The sequence below is a fragment of the Lepidochelys kempii genome, chromosome 2 (genome assembly GCF_965140265.1).
Source record: "Lepidochelys kempii isolate rLepKem1 chromosome 2, rLepKem1.hap2, whole genome shotgun sequence".
Taxonomy (NCBI): domain Eukaryota; kingdom Metazoa; phylum Chordata; order Testudines; family Cheloniidae; genus Lepidochelys; species Lepidochelys kempii.
The window spans coordinates 1,742,956-1,758,221 of record NC_133257.1 but is presented as its reverse complement, the minus strand read 5'-3'; the positions used below and the strand labels follow the sequence as shown (position 1 = coordinate 1,758,221).

Here is a 15,266-nt window from a genome sequence, read left to right as displayed (position 1 = left end):
CTTGAATACTGCGTGCGGATGTAGCCACCCCATTTCAAAAACAATCTATTGGAATTGGAAAAGTTTCAGAAAAGGGCAACAAAAATGATTCGGGGTCTGGAACAGCTGCCATATGAGGAGAGATTAATAAGAGTGGGACTTTTCAGCATGGAAAAGCGACGACTAAGGGGGGATATGATAGAGGTCTATAAAATCATGCCTGGTGTGGAGCAAGTAAATAAGGAAGTGTGATTTACCCTTTCACATAACACAAGAGTGAGGGGTCACCCAGTAAAAGTAACAGGCAGCAGGTTTAACACACACAAAAGGAAGTATTTTTTCACACAACACACAGTCAACCTGTGGAATTGTTTGCCAGCGGATGTTGTGAAGGCCAAGACGCTCATAGGGTTCAAGAAGGGTCCTCTCAGCACGACCACCAAGTTTAGGATCTAGCTGAGCTGTGCCTGCTCCAGCCGGCTGTGAAACAGGGACACTGAGCCGCTCCAACGGGGCAAAGCCGTGGGCTCCCCACACAACACGCCAGCGCCTTCTGTTGGGCAAAAAGTAGAATGACTTTTTTCCTAACGCAGAGGGGTTCGTGATCTCCGGATTTTGGGACTGTCATGGAGCTACAGGCTCTGTGCTATGCCCCTGCTTGGGAACAGTCCCTTGGAGGCACCCTTCAGTGTGATGGGGTCCCCCGCAGTCTCACCACCTCCTGGACTGAGCTCCCGGGGGGCTCCAGCTCTGCTGCGTCATGCCGGGAGTGCTGGCCTGCAAGTCCCACTGAGACAGACCCTGGGAGAGAGTCTGGGGGGGATGAGTTCACCAGCCAGTGTTTGCAGTAACCAGGCAGTGCGGGGTTTGTTAGTCAGCTGGGACGCAGCTGGGGCTGGCCCTAGCTCAGCACCAAGAACTGAGGGTAAAAGCACCATCTGTCTGCTGAGCTGGAGCAATCAGCTAGCCAAGCTGCAGGGGCTGCGTCCCAGACCGTCTCTCTCTGACCTCTTCAGTCTGCCCCTGGAGAGCCCCAGGCTTCATCCCCTGCTGCTCACGGCTGGAGCTGGGGTCTCTGCTCCACTTCCCTGCTGAGCAGTGGAGATGTCACCTTCCTCTGAGTCGTTGGGGCTTCCTAGTCGCCTTGTGAGCTTCTGCATTGACATGGGGTTGCTTCCAGCAGGTCCAGTTCCTGGCCCAGACAGCCAGGCATCACCCCCACCCTGTTCTGTGCTGCCCCGCATGAGCAGCCGTCACCCACTTCCTCCACTGGGGAGTGAATCAAAGTATAGAGGGGAACTGAGGCACACAAAGGCATCATAAAATTATACAAATAATTCCTACTTCATCCCAGGGCCCTGTCAGGATTTTAGGGTGGGAGGTTGCTCTGGGGCAGGGTGCAGCATGGGAGGAGGTGACATGGGGGGCTGAGGTGCAGGTTCTGGGGGAGGGCTTGAGCAGAACCAAGGGCTGCTGCGTTGCGGGGGCAGGGGGTGAGTCAGTCACTTAATATCCAAGCCCTGGGTCCTGCCCTGTGGCTGGGAGAATGCTGTATCCCCTGGCGGGGCGCCGAGCTCCCATGGCAGAGGGGGCCCTGGAGACTGAGAGGGGATTGGCCATTGCCCCAGGGTCAAAGCCCAGCCTCCCTGGCTCCCCCCCACCAAGCACCATAGGCAGGGGCCCATGGCGCAGTGCCAGGCCAGCTAGGGGGTTGCTGTGTGGGGCTCTCAGCCGGCCCAGGGCCTACCCACGCAGAGGCTGCTGCAGGGGAACAGGGGCTGATTGCTGCCCATCTCATCCCCCGCCCAGGCCATCCACGAGGGGAAGGACTGCCGCCAGTACCAGGACGACCTGCAGCTCCAGGCCCAGGACAACGCTGCGGCCCGGCAGACCAGCGACATGCTGCAGGTGGGAGCATGGCCCCGGGCGCCGGGCCCAGCCCAGGAGACCCCCTGGCCGTGCTGCAGGTCAAGGGGGAGCGGGGCACCGAGGGTCTCTTCCCGGCTCTGGCATGGTTTACTGTATGGTCTTGGGGAAGGCCTGTGCCCCACCTGTAAAAGAGGGCTAGCAGGTCCCAGCCTCACTCCCAGCCTGGGCTCCCCACAGCCCCAGGCACCCCCCAGCTCTGCCAGTGCCCCTCACTCCCAACCCGCAGCCCCCTGCTAGCCTAGCCCTACACTCTGCCCCCCAACTCTGCCAGTGCCCCTCACTCCCGACCCACAGCCCCCTGCTAGCCCAGCCCCAGGCACCCCCACAGCTCTGCCAGTGCCCCTCACTCCCAACCTGCAGCCCCCTGCTAGCCCAGCCCTGGACACCCCCACAGCTCTGCCGGTGCCCCTCACTCCCGACCTGCAGCCCCCTGCTAGCCCAGCCCCAGGCACCCCCACAGCTCTGCCGGTGCCCCTCACTCCCAACCTGCAGCCCCCTGCTAGCCCAGCCCTGGACACCCCCACAGCTCTGCCGGTGCCCCTCACTCCCGACCTGCAGCCCCCTGCTAGCCCAGCCCTGGACACCCCCACCAGCTCTGCCAGTGCCCCTCCCAACCCGCAGCCCCTGCTAGCCCAGCCCCAGGCACCCCCACAGCTCTGCCGGTGCCCCTCACTCCTGACCCACAGCCCCCTGCTAGCCCAGCCCCAGGCACCCCCACAGCTCTGCCGGTGCCCCTCACTCCCAACCCGCAGCCCCTGCTAGCCCAGCCCCGGGCACCCCCACAGCTTGTCACAGCATCCCCGGGCGATGCTCTGGAACTGCCCCCCATGAAGCCAGGCAGGACTCTGGGGAAGTCTCCTCTCTGGGAGCAGCCTGTCTGCAGGACACACAGCTCACCCGGCTTCCCCCTTCCTGGGTCTGACCTCGGAGCATTCGGCCTCCTCTGCCCCTCCGTGCGGTTCCCCCAGCCAGTCCGCCCAGGTGGAGTCCTGGGGAAGCCAGAGGGTCCTGCCTCCCAACTCTGCAGTCAGACGTGACTCTCAGCCAGCCAGGAAAACAGAAGGTTTATTAGACGACAGGAACATGGTCTGACACAGAGCTTGTAGGTGCAGAGAACAGGACCCCTCAGCCGGGTCCATTTTGGGGGGCTGTGAGCCAGACAACCACGTCTGCCCTTCACTCCATGTCCCAGCCAGCCCCAAACGGACTCTCTCCAGCCCCTCCTCCTCTGGACTTTGTCCCTTTCTCGGGCCAGGAGGTCACCTGATCTCTGTCTTCAACCCTTTAGCTCTCACCTTGCAAGGGGGAAGGGCCCAGGCCATCAATTGTCAGGAAACAGGTTGTCGGCCATTCTCTGTGTCCAGACCCCTGCACACACCTGCCCTCTAGGGCTCTGCAGCAATCATACACCCTTATCCCACCACCTAGATACTTAAGAACTGCCTAGGGGAAACTGAGGCACCCCCACACTATTCAGAGGAAACATTAAGAACAGTCCCACTTTGTCACTCAGCTCTACTAGGGCCCCTCACTCCTGACTTGCAGCCCCAGCGAGCCCAGCCCTGGGCTCCCCCCTCTCCCAACACCTCTCATCCCAACCCACAGCCCCCTGCTTGTCCAGCCCTGGGCTCCCCCCAGCTCTGTCTCCTCTGACTGCTGCCTTCCCCTCGCAGACACTGGTGCAGATGGGCGAGGCCATGCACTGCCCCGTATGCCGGATCATCGTGCAGAAGAAGGACGGCTGTGACTGGATCCGCTGCACCGTCTGCCAGACGGAGATCTGCTGGGTGACCAAGGGGCCACGCTGGGGGCCTGGGGTGAGCTGTCACAGGACGGGCAGCCCTGGCCCCCGAGCGCCTGTCCCCAGGGCAGGGAACTGCACCGGCCGTGCCAGGCTGGGCCTCTGCTGCCTCCCCCAGGAGCTCATGTGGGGGAAGCTGGGCCATGGCTGGGGGAGTAGCAGGTTGTGCAAGGAGCAGGCTCCTCCGCCTGGCTGTGTGGCTGCCCCTTCCCCTTGGCTCCAGAGGGAGATTTCCCCTCCCGTGAGCTACTGCACCAGGCAGGGAAAAGCTGACCTGGCCCCCTGCCAGGCCATGGGGCTCCGGTGCCCGAGGCTCTGCCCCAGCTGCTAGAAGAGGGGCGCTCAGGGCAGCACATGGGCTAGAAGCCTGGGCTCTGGGCAGGAGGGGAGCCGCCCCTCGAGCCAGGCAGAACTAGAGTTGGTGCCCCCAACCCTCCCCCTGGAGGGAGCCCTGAGGCTCGTGCATGTGGGAGCAGCAGCCTTCCCCTCCCCCAGCCCCCACCCTGGCTCCAGAGCTGTTCCTGCTGGTGGGACCCTCCCTGGCCCTGGCATGCTGCTCCTGGGGGCTGGAGGGGGGCAGCTGGCTCTGGCTCCTCTTACCTTTGAATGCAGCCCCCCAGGGAGAGGTGGGGAGATGCTGCTGAACCCTCCCCCCCACAGGCAGCTGGGGGCAGGTGTCTCTGTTGTCCGTCGTCGGCGTCCCCCCCTGACACTCTCCTCCCCTCCAGGGCCCTGGTGACACCAGTGGAGGATGCCGCTGTAACGTCAATGGGCAGAGGTGCCACCCGCACTGCCAGAATTGCCACTGAGCACGCGGAGCCAAGCCTGGGCCTCCCCACGCAGCAGCCCCCTAGCCCCAGCACAGGTCAGGCAGGTGCCTTGCTCCTGGGGGAGCGCCTAGCCCTTGCCCGTGCAGTGCCTTGAGGGGCTCCTCCCTGCTCTGGGGGGCTTTCACCTCCCACTCTGAACCTGGCCCAGGGCCTTCTTCCTGCTGAGCCCTAGACTGGACCTGTCTCTGCAGCTCCAGGCAGGCCCAGGAGGGAGCTGTTTGGGGTCAGGATTTCAGAGCAGCTGCTGCCTCTGCACCTGCCTGCCTGGCCCCAGGGCTATATTTGTGCTTCTGGAGCTATGCAGGGCTGGGGTAACTGGGGGTGGGGAAATGCTCCTGGTGTAGAGAGGTCCTCAGCCCCCCTGCAATTTAACCTGGGCCTTGCCTTCACTTGCCCTGTACCCTCTCCTGTGGCTGTTGAGTGCCTCCCCCAACACAGGGAGCTCCCCGTGACAACCTCGGGGGGCAGGGGTTTACAGAGGCTGGCTGTTCCCCACTTCTGGGAGGATCCTTGGGTTGCAGGGGCAGGTCCAGGAGCCACCAGCCCCGCGGGGCCCAGGAAAGCTGCACACTTATCCCTTACTGTCATGTGTGGGGGGCAGAGACATCCCTCGGCCCTGGCCCAGTCCCCCCATGCCCAGCATAGCACAAGCTGCTCCAGGTTGGCCTCCCTCTCACCCCTCGGGCTGAGCTGTTGGGGGCAGCCTGGCACTGCCCAGCTCATGGCCAGGCTGCTTGAAGGATTTACTTCCTGAGGGTGGCTGTGGCCTGCCGGAGCTGGTACAAGGAAGCAGCCCCAAAAGGCCCCAGCTGGGCTCTCTGCCCCTTTGGGCAGCTCAGGCTGTGAACGGTGCCACCCCCAGCTGGCATGGCAGGAGAGCCCACGCTTGTGGAGATGGGGCCTGTGCCAGGCTGGTCTGGCTCGGGGAGGCAGTTAGGGCCACTGCACAGCAACACACACATCTGTTGGAGGCACCGGGGCAGCAGCTGGTGCCCATGCCGCAGGGCACTGCAGCCCCTGAGATGCTAGCGGCAGTGGCCAAGAGCTGGGGTAACTGATTTGCCCCACCCACACTGCCCGGGGAGGGAGCACGGAGGACCCCAGCCAGGCCTCTGGGCAGTGCCCTACCATGCAGCATGCTAGGGAGAGGGACAGGGCAGCTCTCCATGAAGCCTGAGGGAGGGAGAGGGGCCCCTCCACACTGCCATGTGTGTGTGTGGGGAGGGGGGGGGGGAGAATCAGCCTCTATCAGGCACCTCCCTCAGTAAAGTGAGTGCTGCGTCCCCCGCTGACCCCCACACAACTCAGACAGATGCTGCTCTGGGGACAGAACCATTGAATAAATGCCACCATTACACACAGGCCCCCCGGAAGCTGGGGCTGCAGGGCACAGGCCTTCCCCTCGGGCTGTACTGGGCTCCCCTGGGGGTGGGAAGGAGGCAGGGCAGGGCAGCAGGTGGGAGTGACAGGGCCAGGGGAAGGCGAGGGCCCCCCGGGCAGGGCCTAGGCCAACACACCACACCACACCTCCCCACTGAAGATTGAAGGTTTATTTCTGCCCCCCCGCAGCGGGCACGTGCAGACAGCAGCCGCCCCCCTTCCCAGAGTCCTTTCCCAGGCCTAGCAGACGAGCGGCTGTGTCCAAGGGAGAGGACATTAAATAAGAGTAACACGTCATGAGGAGTGGGCTGTACCCGTCTGTCTGTCCAGCTGTACATACATTCCTGTCCAGGGAGGTGCCGCGCGGCGGCTGGGTGGCCAAGGCCCACAGGGTGGCAGGCTCCGGTCCAGTTCTTACTTAGGGGGCCGGTACGCGATTTTTCTGCTCTTTAGTACAGACCACCTATGGCGCTTCAGGTAGTAGATGAGGGGCACCAGGAGGCCAACCATGATCAGCATCTGGGAAGGGAAGAGAAGGGGTTAGGCCAGGCCCTGCCCTGCTTCCGAGCACCTTCCCCCAGTAGTGCATGGACCCAAGGCACTGGCCAGGGTGAGGGCCGGCAGGAATCGCTCAGACACATACCCAGCCTTGCCAGCAGGCCAGGCTGGGCTCCTCCCTCCAGTCCAGGGCACTCCCCAGGCTCCCCAGAGAGGAGCCCCTGTCCCTAGCACCCTGGGGGCAGGCACTGACCTTCATTCCCATGCGTTTGCGGTGATCATGCTCCGGCTCTGCTGCCCACCTCAGGAACGTGCACACGTCTTTCGCTATCTGGGACATGGTGGCCGGGGTCCCTGGGACAAAGCAGAGTCAGCAGCGCCCCGTGTGCAGGGTCCGCGGGCGCCCAGCCCCACCCCACGCGTGCGGCCCGGAACAGGGTCTGCGGGCACCCCCTGCGTGCAGGCTGAGAGCAGGGTCTGCGGGCGCCCAGCCCCACCCCACGCGTGCGGCCCGGAACAGGGTCTGCGGGTGTCCAGCCCCACCCCGTGCCCAGCCCCACCGCGTGCAGGCCCAGAGCAGGGTCCGCGGGCGCTCTGCCCTGCCCCACCCCGCGCGCAGGCCCAGAGCAGGGTCCATGGTGCCCCGAGCACAGGCCCAGAGCAGGCTGGGGCCGGCCCCTGGGGAGAAGCACAGAGCACAGCCAACAAGGAAGGGACTCCAGGCTGCTTGGGGCACGAGGCCCTGGCTCTGTGCTGCAGCTGTGCAGGCAACAGGCACCTCAGCCGACCCTCCACAAGCCCCTGGCTGGAAAGGACCCCGCTCCGGGACAGGCTGGGGGCCTCCCGGCACAGAGCACCTCTTACCATCCTCGAACTCCAGGATCTCGTTGTAGATGGGGGGCGCCATGGTGATGGCCTGCCCCGGGAAGTAGGGGTTGTAATGCAGCTCTTCCCTCATGACCACCCCAGTGGGCGGGTCGCAGTAGCCGGTGAGGAGGGAGAACACGTAGTCCTCACCCCCGTGCCTGAAAGACAAGGCCAGGTGAGATCCCAGGCCCTGGCTGAGACCCAGCTGCCCCCAGGCCAGAGCAGCCATGCTGTGTGGCTGCCCTGCCCCTCAGGCCAGGGCGATGGGCCCTCGGCAGTGAAATCCCGGCCTCCGACCCACTGACACCCCGAGATGGGGGAGGAAGTGGGAGGGCCTGAAAGGAGCCTCCGATTCTCCTGGGGGTGGGCCCTAGGCCTCACTAGGTGTGCTTAGGGCCCGCAGCACAGAGCACCCACCTGGGCTCAGCTTGTCCCCAGCACCATCTGTGCATGGGAGCTCCAGCCGCTTGAGTTAGTCCCAGCATGCACTGCTCCAGCATCTCTTTGAGACCTGGCCCAGCCAGCTGGGCCCTGCGCTCCTCCCCGGCTGCCCTGTTACCAGCTGCTCAGCCCCCCAAGGGCGCACTGGAGGGGGCCTCACCTGGCGCTGATGATGTAGCTCAGGTCTGGGGGCAGCGCCCCATTGTTGGCTGCTCGCGCCGCCTCAGGGTTGGGGTAGGGCTTGGGGAAGTAATCGGAGAGCTTGCCTGGGCGCGTGAACATCTCGCCGTTCTCATCAGGGCCATCGACCACCTCCGCCTGGCACGAGAGAGCACTGAGCCGGGGCCCAGGGGCCCCCACGCCCCACAGAGAGCACTGAGCCGGGGCCCAGGGGCCCCCGCGTCCCGCTTGGCACGAGAGAGCACTGAGCCGGGGCCCAGGGGCCCCCGCGTCCCGCCTGGCACGAGAGAGCACTGAGCCGGGGCCCAGGGGCCCCCGCGTCCCACAGAGAGCACTGAGCCGGGGCCCGGGGCTCCCGCGTCCCACAGAGAGCACTGAGCCGGGGCCCGGGGCTCCCGCGTCCCACAGAGAGCACTGAGCCGGGGCCCCCGCATCCCGCCTGGCACGAGAGAGCACTGAGCCAGGGCCAAGGGGCCCCCGCGTCCCACAGAGAGCACTGAGCCGGGGCCCGGGGCTCCCACGTCCCACAGAGAGCACTGAGCTGGGGCCCGGGGCCCCCGCGTCCCGCCTGGCACGAGAGAGCACTGAGCCAGGGCCAAGGGGCCCCCGCGTCCCACAGAGAGCACTGAGCCGGGGCCCGGGGCTCCCGCGTCCCACAGAGAGCACTGAGCCGGGGCCCGGGGCTCCCGCGTCCCACAGAGAGCACTGAGCCGGGGCCCGGGGCCCCCGCGTCCCGCCTGGCACGAGAGAGCACTGAGCCAGGGCCAAGGGGCCCCCGCGTCCCACAGAGAGCACTGAGCTGGGGCCCAGCTCACCCCACAGAGTACTGAGCCAGGGCCTGGGGCCCCAGCATTCTACCAGGCTGCAGACAGTTGGGCCCAGGGCCCACCCCACAGAGAGCACGGAGCTGGGGCCAGGGGCCCTCCCACCCCACAGAGAGAAGCGAGCTGGGGCCCAGGGGCCCCCACGCATCCCACAGAGAGCACTGAGCTGGGGTCAGGGGCCCACTGCATCCCACCAGGTCGCAGAGACAGAGCACCAGGCTGGGGCCTCTGTCTCTCACAGACGCAGAGCACTGGGCTGGGGCCCAGGCAGCCCACAGTGCATGACTGTGAGGGGCGAGCTTCCCATCACCAAGGGCCTGGGAGGGCACATGGCAGCGAGTCCAGCTCTTCCCCCCACTTCCAACACACACCAGCTAGCAAGAGCCAGCTGCCAGAACTGGGGTGTGGATCCCCCCTCGGAGAGTCCCCACCGCTGTCAGTCTCACCTCCTCGGCCAGGGCCTTGGCCTCAGCCTCGGTGTGGGAGACGCCGATGAGATTGCGGAAGGCCAGGTACTCCATGCTGTGGCAGGCGGCACACACCTGCTTGTACACCTGGTAGCCGCGCCGGATGCTGGGAAGAGGGAGGAGGCCGTGAGCCCCTCTGCCTGGCCTAACCTTATCTGCTCCCCATGGCTCTGAGTGGGAGGGGGCTGGAGGAGGAGAGTCACAGCAAGCCCCTGTGCCATAGCCAGACCCCAAGCCCCCAGCATTCCCTGGGGGAGCCTGAACATCAGCCAAGGGCCAGCGAGAACCAAGAGTTGTGGGGCTGACCTGTCACCCCTGGGATGCAGCTTCCCCACCTGCCTGTGCTCTGACCCCCTGCAGGGGGCTGGCAGCTCACCCCCGGGCTGCCCTCCCTCCAGCCATGGGTTCACTCCATCCCCAGGACAGCCGGCGCCCCCCTCACCGACCTGTCGTGATCCAGGGAGGCCAGCAGGCCATTGTGGCTCCAGGCGTAGCTGGGAGGGTGCAGCAGCAGGTCACTGGCACTCACAGCCGTGTGGAGAGCCAGGGCCAGGCCAGCCCCGCCGGCCGCCAGCACGCCCAGCGCGGACAGCGCCACCTTCCTGCCACGGGACATGCCCGACAGCGACGACATGCTGGCCTGGAACACAGACGAGCGCCGGTCAGCCTGCCAGCTCCAGCAAGGGGCACCCGCCCCCAGCCACACTCCCCAGAGTCCACGCCGGCGGGGCCTTTGGAACCTTCCCACGCCCCAGGAGAGGAGGGTGGGGGAGCAGCCTGTGGGCGCACAGGATGCAACATGCCTCCAAGCCTGCTCAGCCGGGTGCCTCCATCTCCCCCGACAGGCAGGAGACACTGGCCTGCTCCCGCCCGAGCAGAAGGAAGCAGAGTCCCCCTTCCACACAGACTGGGAAGGGCCCAGCGGGGTCAGGAGCTGGAGCTGAAATTTCAGCTGTCTGAGCGGCAGCCCCCAGCGGGGGCCCTGGAGCACTTGCACCGGAGGGGTACGGGTGGGAAGCAGCAGGTGGGTGGGCTGTGGCTCTCCAGAGCTCCCTGCTGGATGGATTCTGTTTAAGCCAGCCAGCCAGGACCAGGCACATGGGGCGAGTCCAGGCCTCTCAGCCCACCCCTCACAGAGATGGGGGTCTCTGGGGCACTGGGACAAGCAACTTCCCCTCTTCTCTACAAGGGGAGCAGTGGGCAGGACTACGGAAAGCCCAGGCCCAATAGCCCTCAAGGGAGCTGACCCATGTGCATCCATGGTGGGAGTGAGCAGGGGGCACAGAGCTCCCACAGCAGGGCAGGACAGTAACCAGGCCCAGCCCCACAGCATCTCGTGGGCAGTGTCACACAGTGGAGCCCTCCACATCGGCGGGAGTGAAGGGGTGAGACATGGACAGCAGGTGACGGGCTCAACTCTTAGCCACACAGCCTCTCACAAGGCATGTGCCACATTCACAGGAGTGGCTAGATTGTCTATAACCACTACACCATGCTCCACGCCAGACCCAGAACAGACCCTACCTTTCCTGATTTATTAAATTAGAAAATTGCAAATGGTGCATTTATTTACTAGGTTACATTTGTATTGTGATTTGGATCAAGCTCGATTTGGATAGAATTTGGAATTTAATTGAAGTGCACAAAACAGTACTTTTAATCTTTTTATTAGTTTAAATAAAACTAACTTGAGTGTGGTGGACACCTCGATCAATTGTTTGCCTTATGTATGTGTTGTATTTAAAACTAACTCAGGTGTTAAACAAAGGACGTATTATCTGTAGTTAATTAATTGAACTGATGAATGTGGTGACCAGAAACAGTCAGGATTTTAGAGCTAGTAGATCTCATCCTCTCTCACCTTGTTTTTATTCATAGATTGGAAGAGGGGAAAAGTTTTCCTGCTTTTTCAGCTCCCAATTGGTTTCTTACCTTTGAATGAACTAGTCACTGAACTGAACTCGAGGAATAGACTGAAATTAAGACAATATTCCCTCTGCACCTGCAAAACAGGCTGCCGCTGTCAAAAGCAGGTTTAGCGCTTCGACAAACTCTGGTTTCCAGTGCTTAGCCAGAGACTCCACCAGTTCAGTGGTTTGATATTCCTTAAAACTTCAGTGATAAATGTGTACAGCTTAACACTATATTTTATATTTAGATTAAACGATTAATAGATTACAGTAAGTTTAAGCCTTAACATAGACTGTCAATTTCAAATTTAATTTTAAATAGATTTTTTAAAACAAAGGTATTTAATTTAAATAAAAAAATCCAATGTTTGTCATCACTGATTGTTACCCACCCCGACTGCAGGCCAGTGGACACAGGCAGAGAGGCCAGCGCTGGGAGTGTCACATGAGTGCACATGGTCCCATCTCAGCAAGTCCCACTGAGCTCCGGGGCAGCTGCTGCTGTTTGATTGCAGCGCCTTGTCACCAATATGGCAAGGGAAGCAGCCATGCCAACACAAGGAACCACAAAGCAGAGTTCAGCACCATTCAATACCCACTCGGACCACCTCACAGCCAGCTGCAGCCACACTAACTACAGCGATGCCTGTTGCAGCACACCACACGCCAACACCTCTGCAGAAAGCACTAATCTGAGCATGGGGACTGGGAGCCAGGAACCCAGTTCATGCTGATTTAAGCACTGGACCTGGACAAGTCATGGTGTCTCACCATGCTGCTGCTTCTCTGAGTTTAAGACCAGAAGGGATCCAGTCTGATCCCCCGTATAGCACAGGCCAGGGAATCCCACCCAGTTACCCAATATTGGGCCCAGTAAACTGATTGGCTGATGCTTCCTGAAAGGCAACTAGCATGGATGTGAGGACTTAGACATAGGTGGAGACTCTATACGTTCCTGGGGAGTCTGTCCCAGTGGTTCACCACCCTCACTGCTAAACATCTGTACCTAGTTTCTCATCTAACTATCTTGCGCCAGCTTCCAGATGCCACCCTACTAGATCAAAGAGCACGTTAGCACCTGGTGTTTTTTCCTGTGACAGTCCTTACCCACTGTGATCAAATCATCTCTCACTCTTCTGTAAACTAAACAGATTGAGCTCCTTAAGGAATTTTCTCCAGCCCGTGAATCATTTTTGTGGCTCTTTTCTGCACCTCTCCAATTTTTCAACATCCTTTTTAAAACGTAGCCCCCAGAAGTGGCTGCAGCGTTCCAGGGTCCATTTCAGCAACACCATGGCTAGAGGTAAAATCCCCTCCCCACTTCTACTCCCCATTTATACATCCGTGGATTGCATTAGCCCTTTCTGACACAGCAGACTTCTGTTCAGTTGCTCATCCCCTGTGATCTTTTCCAAAGTTACTGATGTCCAGGATACAATCCCCCAGCCTGTAGGTCAGGCCTGCATTGCTGTTTCCTAAATGTGTAACTTTCCATTTGGTTGCACTTTGTTTGAATGGGTCCATCTTACCAAGCGATCCAGATCTCTGTACAACTGGCCTGTCCTCAGCACTATTTACCACTCTGCCAACCCTTGTGTCATCCACAAGTTTTATTAGCAGTGATCTTATATTACACTTATCATAGAATATCAGGGTTGGAAGGGACCTCAGGAGGTCATCTAGTCCAACCCCCTGCTCAAAGCAGGGCCAATCCCCAATTTTTGCCCCACATCCCTAAATGGCCCCCTCAAGGATTGAACTCGCAACCCTGGGTTTAGCAGGCCAATGCTCAAACCACTAAGCTATCCCCCACAAGTTGAATAGCATCAAGCCCAGTACTAATCCCTGTGGACCACCACCAGACTCTCCCATTTAAGAGTGGTTCCCTCCCTAACAACTACTTTCTTAGATCTCTCACTTAGCCCGCTGTTAGTCCATTTAACATAAGAACGGCCATCCTGGGGCAGACTAATGGTCCACCTAGCCCAGTATCCCGTCTGCTGACAGTGGCCAATGCCAGATGCTTCAGAGGGAATGAACAGAACAGGGCAATTTATTGAGTGATTCATCCCTGTTGTCCAACCCCAGCTTTTGGCAGACAAAGGTTTAGGGACACCCAGAGCATGCGGTTTCATCCCTGACCATCTTGGCCAATAGCCATCGATGGACCTGTCCTCCAGGAACTTCTCTTTCTTTTCTGAATCCAGTCAGTCTTTTGCCCTTTACAACAACTCAAGCAACGAGTTCCACAGATTGACTGTGCGTTGTGTGAAGAAATACTTCCTTTTGTTTTAAGGCTGCTGCCTATTCATTTCATTGAGTGACCCCTGGTTCTTGTGTTATACGAAGTAGTAAATAACACTTCCTTATTCATGTTCTCTGCACCATTCATGATTTTATAGACCTCTATCATATCCCCCCTTAGTCATCTCTTTTCTAACTTTTTAAATTCCAGTTTTTTTAATCTCTCCTCATATGGAAGCTGTTCCATATCCCTAATCATTTTGTTGTCTTTCTCTGTATGTTTTCACAGGACACGTACTCGGATCCCATACAGTGCTGGTTTATCAGAATGTTGTCTGCTACTTAGCCAAAAACCTTACAAAAATTTAAGTCTATTACAGCTATGTAGTTACCTTTATCAAACTTGCAATCTCACTTCCCAAAGAGAAGTTTAAGGGGTGACTTGATCAGTCTGTAAGTACCTATATGGGGAACAAATATTTAACAACGGGCTCTTCAATCTAGCAGAGGAAGGTCTAACATGATCCAGTCACTGGAAGCTGATGCTAGACAAATTCTGACAGGAAATAAAGCGTAAATTTTTAACAGGGAGGGTAATTAACCACTGGAACAATTTCCCAAGGGTCGCAGTGAATTCTCCATCACTGGTGATTTTTTAAACCAGGACTGGCTGTTTTTCTAAAGCTCTGCTCTAGGAATGATCTTGGGGCAGGTGTCTGGCCCGTGTTACACGGGCAGTCAGACCACATGATCACAACAATCCTTTTGGACCTTGGAATCGATGAAAAGAATAAACTCAGGTTTAATTACATCCAGTTTCCAATAAAACCCTGTTGACTGGAAGACGGGAGTGATGACCTTGACACACCTTAGTAGAGAGAGGAGGGTTCGTTCATAATTCCTCAGTGCTGGGAAGGCCAAATGCCTTCTCACGAGCTGCAGGAGCGTACAGGGGACGATGCCCCGGTAACAGATGCGGCTCTCGGGAAAGGGGCAGCCCCGCGGCTCGCTCCCTGGGGAGACCCAGGCCCGTGCGGGAGGGGACAGCCAAGGCTCGCAGACACGCTTAGGAAGGGAAAGGGAGCCGGAGCCCGCAGCTGAGGGCGGCGACCTGACCCCTCCGAAGGCTCCCGCTTCCCCAGCGCGCAGCAGGAGGCGGCCGCGCTCCTGCGGGGCCCCCCGGCAGCCGCCTGCGGGGCGAGATCCGCGCAGCGCGGCCCCCGCCGAGAGACCCGCCCCCGCCCCCGCCCCGCGGCCTGCCGAGGCGAGAGAGGCGCCCGCCGGGGGTCCCCGCCCGGCCACACCCAGCCCGGAGCGCCCCGAGGGCCAGCGGCCGCTCCCCAGCTGCGGGGCCCCGGGCCCGACCGGGCGGGGGCGCCGCGCCCCGGTGACCTTCAGGGCCGGGCAGGGCGCAGAGCCTGGGGGGCGCGGCCCGGGGCGCGGCGCGGCCGGCGGGTCTCACCTGGGGGGGCCGCAGGCGGGGCCCGGGTGGCGGCGGCAGCAGGGAGCCGCCCCGGGTCCGCAGCACCAGGCACCGCGCCGCCGACAGCGCCGCCATCTTGGAGAGGAGCCGGGGTCCGCCTCCTTCCCAGGGTGCACCGCGCGGGCCGGGCCTACGGCGGCCGAGTGGGGAGGGGACGGGGCTCGGCAGGAGACGCGGAAAGGGCGGAGCTTGCAGCGCCTCTGGGCACAACTGATATCCGGTCACGTGGATCGCGACGCCGAGCCGGAAGCACCGCCCCCACCGGAAACAGCCCCCGCGCTGGAGGTCATGGGGTCATAGCCTTGCGGCAGCGCTGGGCCGGGTCGGGCCTGGGCCACGCCCCTACCCCATGGGACTCCGCCCCCCCAGCCCTTCCCCCTCCGCGCCGTTCTGGGCCCGGCCCCCCCAGCAGAGTCCTCGGGCCTCCCCGCCC

General features: G+C 61.1%; 2 protein-coding genes across 5 annotated transcripts in view; one reads left to right on the top strand and one right to left on the bottom strand.

Moving 5' to 3' along the window:
* SHARPIN (SHANK associated RH domain interactor) overlaps window positions 1-11,357 on the top strand; it is a 53,516-nt gene extending 42,159 nt beyond the window's left edge. For 2 of the 3 annotated variants that reach the window (XM_073329818.1, XM_073329819.1), the window contains 3 exons: window positions 1,789-1,887; window positions 3,582-3,725; window positions 4,438-6,216. In XM_073329818.1, the coding sequence (XP_073185919.1) occupies window positions 1,789-1,887; window positions 3,582-3,725; window positions 4,438-4,518 (324 nt within the window). In that variant the 3' untranslated portion in view covers window positions 4,519-6,216. Of the gene's footprint in view, window positions 1-1,788; window positions 1,888-3,581; window positions 3,726-4,437; window positions 6,217-9,622 lie in introns of those variants that run through there. The other variant, XR_012157050.1, reaches the window with a different exon arrangement.
* Window positions 6,075-14,943, bottom strand: CYC1 (cytochrome c1). 2 transcript variants are annotated; one of them, XM_073329821.1, is made up of 8 exons: window positions 14,813-14,901; window positions 13,743-13,811; window positions 9,643-9,836; window positions 9,176-9,302; window positions 7,886-8,043; window positions 7,282-7,442; window positions 6,671-6,771; window positions 6,075-6,438 (listed from the first exon to the last, which is right to left on the bottom strand). In XM_073329821.1, the coding sequence occupies exons 3-8, from the start codon at window positions 9,828-9,830 to the stop codon at window positions 6,334-6,336; spliced, it is 840 nt and encodes a 279-aa protein (XP_073185922.1). In that variant the 5' UTR covers window positions 9,831-9,836; window positions 13,743-13,811; window positions 14,813-14,901; the 3' UTR covers window positions 6,075-6,333. The 2 variants fall into 2 exon arrangements, with proteins under 2 accessions (XP_073185922.1, XP_073185921.1); XM_073329820.1 differs by lacking the exon at window positions 13,743-13,811 and having other exon boundaries at window positions 14,813-14,943.
* Between the last annotated feature and the right edge of the window lie 323 nt (window positions 14,944-15,266).